The sequence below is a fragment of the Phaseolus vulgaris genome, chromosome 10 (assembly GCF_000499845.2).
Source record: "Phaseolus vulgaris cultivar G19833 chromosome 10, P. vulgaris v2.0, whole genome shotgun sequence".
In the NCBI taxonomy this organism is placed as follows: Eukaryota; Viridiplantae; Streptophyta; class Magnoliopsida; order Fabales; family Fabaceae; genus Phaseolus; species Phaseolus vulgaris.
Genome location: NC_023750.2, coordinates 15,897,422 through 15,906,259, shown reverse-complemented (window position 1 = coordinate 15,906,259; position 8,838 = coordinate 15,897,422). Strand labels below are relative to the sequence as shown.

The 8,838-nt window shown below is 40.1% G+C and overlaps 1 protein-coding gene across 1 annotated transcript; it reads left to right on the top strand.

Moving 5' to 3' along the window:
- The first annotated feature begins 6,589 nt into the window (after positions 1-6,589).
- LOC137815480 (uncharacterized) lies at positions 6,590-8,399 on the top strand. Its single transcript, XM_068618598.1, has 3 exons — positions 6,590-6,760; positions 7,330-7,351; positions 7,945-8,399. Exons 1-3 carry the CDS (start codon positions 6,590-6,592, stop codon positions 8,397-8,399), a joined length of 648 nt encoding a protein of 215 aa, XP_068474699.1.
- Positions 8,400-8,838: the final 439 nt, after the last annotated feature.

Sequence of the window (8,838 nt, the reverse complement as noted above, 5' to 3'; positions counted from 1 at the left end):
ATTCAAAAATAGTGTACGTTTATCGGGGGTCTCAAACCACTTTTATAGATTTTCCTTCAACAACTTCTACTAATGAGAACATAATATCAACAGAAAGCATACAATCCTAATAGAAAAATAACCTCTTCATGTGCACCTCTTATCTTTGGGTGCTTACAACAGGAAAATATTTGGTCTTACATGTGCACCATTATTCTCGGGTGCTAACAACATTATTCTCAGCAGCTTTTATTTTCTTTTTAATTATCGTATGTGTTATAAAGAAACAAAATATTTCTTCTATTTGAAATATCTTTTTGAGTTGTCTTACCAGCACTTGGCCGAGCTCATGGCCCACCCTTTGGGCCTAGGTTGGCCCAAAAACCGAGCTGACCATACCAAAGTGCATGGACCGAGATCGTGCTCAGTACAAAACCTAAAACCCCAAAATCCCCTAAAATTGTAATAAAAACATTAATCCATAGTTTGAAAAAGGAATTAAGGCATATAATAGATGCAAAACACTTACATAGCACAAATTGAGCAAGAGATTGAACTTGGAAGAGAAAGAATTGATAATGAGAACAAAGTTTAGAGAGCAAAATCGCAATTTAGGGAACTCTCACCAAGGGTTTCTAAAATGTGGGACAAATGAGCCCTTTCTCCCATTTTTAAAAACATTGTAAGTGGGATCTCGTTTGTGTGTGAAATATCTCGCCAGAGCGAGATTGATCCAGAGATCACCCAACTTTTTTAAACTCATCTCTCTTGTGCCTGTTGTATCACGCTTGAGCGAGATTGCTCAGAGAGCACCTAACTTTTAAAACTCAACTCGTCTGGATATGGTGTATCATGCCTGGGCGAGATTCCCTACACGAAATTTTACATTTGTTTTCAAAAACACATAAATCCTATCATAACAACAAAATAAAGAAATTAAACAAAATAATAATATTGGATTACCTCCTAGCAAGTGCTTTATTTAACGTCATATAGCTTGACAACTATTTTTATCAAGGTGGATGACCTTTTTGTTGCAACAATTTCCTAGTTACAACTTTTGTCCTTCTCGAATATGGGCTTTTAAGTTCAATGGTTCCATCAGTCTTGAGTTCTTTGATAACTCATAATCTTGACCCTTTTTTCTTCAACCTTTTTTGTAATTTAGCCTCTCTAAGCATTATGGGTTTCCCAGGTCTATACTCATCCTTTTCTTTAGTCACCTCCTGTTAGAGAGACTTCCTTTGTTGTATCTTTAGTATTAGGAAAGACTTCCTTTGTTGTATCTCTTTGTGAGCATTCCTTCCCTGCATTATAATTTGTCAAACCTTCCAAAAGATTAAAGGTTACCTCATCATTTTGTGCTCTTACTTTAAGTTTTCCCTCATCAACATCAATTATGATTATAACAGTCTTCATGAAAGGTCTGTCAAGTATAAAGGAAACCTCCTCATCTTCTTCCATGTCCATCACAAAAAAATCCATAAGAAATATGAATTTATCCACCTTAACAAGAACATCTTCAACCACACCATAAGAATATTTGATTGATTTGTCTGTTAATTATAGTTTCATCTTGGTTCAACTATTTTTTCATCATTTCCAAAGGAATTAAATTTATGCTTGCCCCCAAATCTAGTAAGGTCTTGTCCACTGATAAAGAACCTGATCAGATCAGATGATGTGTGGACTTTGGTTCCTATATCAGATCAGATGAACATCATTGGAACCAAGTGGGTTTTCAAGAACAAGTTAGACGAATCTGGAGTGATCACAAGGAACAAAGCTAGACTTGTTGCCAAAGAGTACAACCAAGAAGAGGGAATTGACTATGATGATACATTTGTTGTTGTAGCCAGATTGGAGGTTGTAAGGTTGCTGCTTTCCTTTGCATGTATGAGTGGGTTCAAATTATTTCAAATGGATGTGAAAGGTTCCTTCTTGAATGGAATTATCAATGAAGAGGTATATGTATCACAACCACCTGGATTTGAGGATCATTTGCTTCCCAATCATGTGTACAAGCTGAAAAGGGCTTTATATGGGTTGAAACAAGCTCTTATGGTAAGAGAGACTTAGCAATTTCGTTTTGTCTCATGGGTATGAACAGGGGAAAATTGATGAGACTCTTTTCATTAAGAAGTCTAATTTTGATATTATTTTAGTACAAATATATGTTGATGATATTATTTTTGGTGTTACTAATGATAGCTTATGTAAAGAGTTTGTGGCAGCCATGCAGGGGGAGTTTGAGATGTCAATGATGGGTGAGTTGTCTTTCTTCTTGAGATTACAAGTCAAGAAAACTAAGGATGGCATTTTTCTATGTCAATCCAAGTATTGCAAAGAGATTCTCAAAAAGTTTGAGATGGAAAATTGTAAAGCTGCAACAACACCAATGTCTACAAGCTGCTACATGAGTGTTGATGAAACTGGAACAGTAGTGGATCAAACTAAATACAGGGGGTTGATTGGCTCCTTGCTTTATCTCACTGCAAGTAGGCCTGATATCATGTTTGTTGTTTGTCTTTGTGCAAGATTTCAATCTAATCCAAGGGAATCTCATTATAAAGTTGCCAAGAGAATCCTGAAATATTTAAAAGGAACAACATTTGTGGGTTTATTGTATCCTTCATATTCTTTTATACATTTAGTTGGATATTCTGATTCTGATTTTGCAATATGTAAATTGGATAGAAAGAGCACAAGTGGGACTTATCATTTACTTGGCTAAAGTTTTATATCTTGGAGTTGCAAAAGGCAAGTTTGTGTGGCTGTGTCAACTGCAGAAGCTGAGTACATTGTTGTTGGGAGCTGTTGTGCACATATTCTTTGGATCAAGCAGTAGTTGGAAGATTTTGGACTGCATGTTAGCAAGGTGCCTTTGTTGTGTGATAACACAAGTGCTATAAGTCTCACCAAAAATCAGATTCAACACCCAGAGCAAAGCACATTGAGATTTGACATCACTTTATCCGGGATCATGTCAGTAATGGAGATTGTAAAGTGGAATTTATTGAAACAGAAAAGCAGTTGGCGGACATTTTCACCAAGTCTTTCCCAAAAGACGGGTTCTTTTTTGTTAAGAAATGAGTTGGGAATTGTTGATTATCAAAATCTTTCTTAAACTTGATATTATCAAACTGTTTTACTCTACTTGTGAAGACAAATAGGGGGAGAATATGTTAGTTTAATTGTTGATTGATTGTTGTTTTTAATTGCTAATACTCTCTGGTACTGTTGTTTTGATTGTTTTATAGGTACCTTCAAATTCAAACAGAACTCAACAAAGAAAATCAGAGATTTGTCTTCATCAAATAGGGGGAGATTGTTGAAGAAGAGCTTCGATGACACCAAATCTCCATGGATTGCTTGAAGGCTAATTGTAGCTTAGTTGGGTGTGTTCGGGGTAGTTTGAATTTGTTAATTCACTCTTAGTTTGAATCCACAAGTTGGTTTAATTCAAATCTTTTTAAAAGAGTGTTTTATGAAGAAGCAGAAAAACAACCATTTGTTTTATCGTTTCATTCGGTTGTTTCATACTTAAGGTTTTTAAACTGGTTTTGGCATATTTTAACTTGGTTGACTTTGATGTCAAACTAGTTCAATCAGTTGTTTCGACAAAACAACCGACTATTTTTAACTGCCTTAACAGAATTATGTTAAGTTTGTTAAATCTGCTTTAAATGTTTTCAAACTAATTTGACTTTAATAAGAAATGCTTTTAACTGCTGCTTGGAGTATAATTGTTCTATTATACACTCATAACAAAAGAGTTACAAGATCAGTTTTTGAAATCAAGTTTTCTTCAAGATTGCTTAAGGCTTTGGATTTTTCTCTGTACTGGTCAGACCTTGGTCATCGGCGCCAGAGAAAGACATCGGACCTCGGACATCGGTGGTCTGATAGTAATGGTGGGCCACATAAGCTCGTCCCCACAAACAGTATGACTTAACATGAGTTAACACACAGATACCAGAAAGACCTAAATCATGAGAGGATCATGCATAGGGTGTGTATAGTACATTCGGGTACGACACACGCAACTGTTCCCTGGAGGCGCTAAGGCCTATAAGGGTTAGGGTTTCCAGGGAAAGACTGCATGCATGGCACGTGAATAATTAGGGCACCCACAAAACAGATGGCGCCACAGCGCTGGTACATGATCCCTAATTCCACTTAAGGAAAGATCCCCGAGGGATAGGGAAGTTGACCTAATACAACCTATATAAAGGGTGGTAAGAACCCTAGAAAAGGTACGTCGTTTCTAAGACTGAAACTGCTTTCACATACTTATTGTTTCTAGCCTAGTACTAACTTGATTTTCGTAGTGCAATCAACGGGTAGGGTTCGCTTTGTTTCAACGGAGCCACTCTCAACTACCCAAAGAGAGAGTGGAAACCACCAGGAGATAGGAGAAGCCACCATCTGCTTTTGAGTCAATCGACGAGAACATTTGGTGCCCACCGTGGGGCGCGATAAAACTAGGGCCCATCCACAATCGTGTTAAGAGTCACCTAGCGACATGAGGAACATGAGGCAAGGATCGGCTATGCCAAAAGGAGGGGACAACGTCACCGTGCAACAACTCATGGAGACCATGTGTGCCCTTCAGCAGGCGGTAGCAGCGTCTAAGGTTGATTAGGATCATTTTCAGGTCGACCTAGCCGCGTCACAGGGTAGCAATGAAGAGTTGTGCAGAACCAATGAGGAACTAAGCATGAGTTTACAAAATGTAGGAGAACATACGGTGGACGAGCGGGCCCTGCCCATGCAAGTTAGGACTCACCCTATGTCGTTCTCACAGGTGATCATGGACAATGTCATATCAGCAGTGTTCATGGGCCCGAAGGTCACCTTCAAAGGTGTAGAAGACCCAGAGGCCCATATTACAACTTTCCACACCCAGATGATGCTTTCTGGAAGCTCCGACGTCGTGCATTGTAAGTTATTCATGAGTACGCTGGTAGGCACAACGTTGGACTGGTTCGTCAGTCTTCCTGACGGACACATTACTTCGTTCGATCAATTCTGAACATTGTTCAGAGAACATTTGGCGGGCGGTGGAGCTATCAGAGTTCAATGTGCAGTACGAACCCAGAGGACCTATCAAAGGCCAGGTTTATGCTGACTTCGTAGTAGAGCTCTCCTCGGCCGCCACGCACCAAGAGGAAGCAGGTTTCAGGTGAGTCCTCTCCGTAGTTGGATCCTCTAACCAACAGGGTAGCAGAGCTGGTGCCATTTTGGAAGGACCAAATGGGTTGCTGGTCGAGTAGACCCTGCGGTTTGCTTTCAAGGCCAGTAACAACCAGGCGGAGTATGAGGCCCTGATAGCTAGAATGATGCTGCCTAAAGAGATGGGGGCGAAGTGTTTGATGGCAAAGAGTGACTCCCTGTTGGTAACAGGGCAGGTTACGGGAGAGTACCAAGAAGAAGACCCTCAGATGGTCGCATACCTACAGTATGTCCAGATCTTAAGGGAGACTTTCGCGATGTTCGAGTTAGTACATGTCCCTCGAGAACAGAATGCCCGAGCTGACTTGCTACCAAAGCTCGCCAGTTTAGGCAAGGGGGGCAGGCAAAGGACAGTCATACAGGAAACCCTGAGAAGACCTCGTACCACACAGACAGCACAATGGAAGTCCATCAGATAAGCACCTCAGAAGGTGTTAAGAGAAGTCACCGATCGTTGACTCAAGAAACCTTGAAAACGCCCATAATAAGCAGATACGCATTACCAGGGGAAGAATCAATGCAAGTTTGCCTAGTTGAAGGAGGCGAAACTTGGATAACACCCTACCGATGCTACTTGGTTGATGGGATACTCCTGCTGGAACCCACAGAGGCTAGAGTAGTCAAGAAAAATTCGAGCAAATACACCCTGATCGACGGGAGTTTGTTCAAACACGGGTATTCTGACCCTTCCCTGATATGTGTAAATGGTGAGCAGTGTACGTGCATTATGGCAGAACTTCACAAAGGGATATGCGGGAGTCACATCGGTGGTCGAGCTCTCTCGTCGAAGGCAATTTGTGCAAGATATTACTGGCCAACCATGAGGGGAGACTGCACGAGGTATTCACAATTGTGCAAGCAGTGCCAGCAACAAGCTGACTGGCACAAGGCCCCCCTAGAAGAGCTGAGATCGATCTATAGCCCATGGTCGTTTCATACCTGGGGGATCGACATTCTAGGTCCATTCCTTTTAGTGGTTGCCAGAAAATACTTCACAAAGTGGATAGAGGCTCAGCCAATAGAATAGATCACAACCCACAAAGGTCCAACACTTTGTGTGGAAGAACATAGTGTGCCGTTTTGGAGTCCCAAAACGGTTGGTGTTCGATAATGGTACCCAGTTTGCAAGACAACGTTGGCCAAGTTGTGTACAGAGCTTAGGATAAAGCAGATGTTTGCATCAGTCGAACACCCTGAGACGAATGAACAAGTCGAGTCTACCAACCGAGTTCTGCTCAGAGGTTTGAAGAGAAGGTTGAAGAAGGTCAAGGGGACCTGGGCATAAGAGGTTTCTAGAATTGTGTGGGCTTACCACACCACTCCCCAGTCCACTACCAAGGAAACACCCTTTAGCTTGGTGTATGGTTCGGACACGATGATTCCTGTAGAGATCCAGGAGAACTCACCACGTTTCCAGAACTTTGTGGCTGAGGAATCGAACAAAGAAAGAAAGATGAACCTGGATCTACTGGATGAAGTCAGGGAAGAAGCAAGAATTAAAGATGAAGCCTTAAAGAGAAGGGTGGAGTACAAGTACAGCTACAAGGTGAGACCTCGGCAGTTCCAGGTCGCCGACCTGGTGATGCGAAAGGCCCACCCTGATGAGAATAAAAAATACATGAAGACGACCAAGGATGCTATACTTGAAGGGTCATCTCAACAAGCAAATAAAGAAGCCATCAATAGGAGGAATGGTCAAGGACCACAACACTTGAAGTTCTTCTTATTAGTGTTCTTAATATGGAGGCCCAAGCCCAAAGCCCAAGCCCACACTGAGACCCAAGCGAACACATGAACATCCATCATGCTTCAGAAGATAATAAGAGCAAGGGCACAAGCATTAAATAAATGAGCATCATTGGATGTCTCTAGTTGTAATTTCTTTTGTGAAGTTTTTAGTAGAACTTTAAAAGGGAGGTGTAGATATTAAATCAGGGGCGCTAATGTACAAAACAAAATCACACATTCCATGTGACATAAAAGAGTAGGTGTAGGTGTAGCTTTTAGGAGGTGTCAAAGTAGAAAAAGGTCACACCTCCCATGTGACTCAAGATTGGCTCCAAATTTGAATTAGAATTAGGAGGGAATTCTGAATTTGTTTCACTTTCATTTCAGCCCTCTAAAGCTATAAATAGAGGTGCTTGGTCATTGTAAACACAAGTTAAATTTTGAAGTATTGAAACTATGCTCAAATTGTGAGTGTTTGGTGTGAGACCTGTTCTCCTCTTCTTTGTCTCATCTTGTGATGCATTGGGAGCATTCAAGTGGCGGCTTACCAACACTTATCTTGGATCTTCACCTCCAAGTGGCGTGTCCGTTCCCAAACCATGCTACAACCACATAAGTTCATCTTCCTTCACTTTGCCTTATTCATTCAATCGGTTGTTCTTCTTAGAATTCAATTTTGTTCGGTTAATTGTATTCCTCTTTCAATTTTGTTCGGTTAATTGTGTTTTTCTTTCAAATTTGTTCGGTAATTCTTGTTCTAGTTGTTGTTCGCAAGGAGATATCACTCTTATTGAGTTTGGTTCATCATTTTGGAAGGCTTTGTCTCCATTGATGATTCCTTAAGCTTCCTTGAGTTCAATTCTGTTTTGGTGTTGTTAATTTTGGTTTAAGTGTTTTAGCATTTATTTGTACCTTTAATTGTTGTCTTCCTTCACATGTTTTGTTGTGTTCAAAGTATTCAAAGTGTTTATGCTTGATTTAACTCACATCATGTGATATCAGAGCTTTCTAATGTATATTTGGGGTGGGAAGTCAAAGTTGATCAAATCTTTCATGTACATGAGGTCCTAGATGACCAAAGGGTTAGACTAGCTTCTTTAGAATTTTTAGACTATGCCATGCAATGGTGGCATAAGACTCTCATGGACATTGGTCTAAACAAGAGGTCGTTCGTGGTCTCTTGGAATGATTTAAAAGCATGTATGCGCGTTAGATTTGTCCCTCCACACTTTAGGAAAGACCTTTTGTTGAAACTCCAAAGGTTTCATCAAGGCACGCTTAGTGTGAATGATTATTTTGAAGAACTTGACACGCTTTTAATCAAGGTTGATATGAATGAAAGTGATGAAGCTAAAATGGCTAGATTTGTTAGTGGTTTTAGAAGGGACATCCAAGATGTGGTAGAGCTTCAAGAATATTCTTCTTTACAAATTTGGTTCACCTTGCTATCAAAGTAGAATCTCAAATTGCAAGGAAAAATTCTTTTAAAAAAATCTCATAATGGTGGCTTTTACCACTCATCTTGGAAAAATAAACACAAATCTACTTCAATTTTTCCTTCCAATTTTAAAAAGGAGTCTAAACATTCACCTTGTACTTCCAAATCTCCCACTAAATCTTCAAGTAAAAAATGCTTTAAATGTTTAGGCTATGGTCATATCGCGGCCGATTGTCCATCCAAACGCACCATGATGGTTAAGGGGGATCAAGTAGTTAATGAACATAGTGATAACTCATCTAGATCTAATTCCCCTTCTCCTTCAAAAACCCTCAGTGATCATGATTCTGAAATACCTTGTGAATGTGACTTATTGATGATCAGACGAATGTGGGCCACAATTCCGAAATCTTTGGATGATACCCAAAGAGAAAATATTTTCCATACTCGCTGTCTTA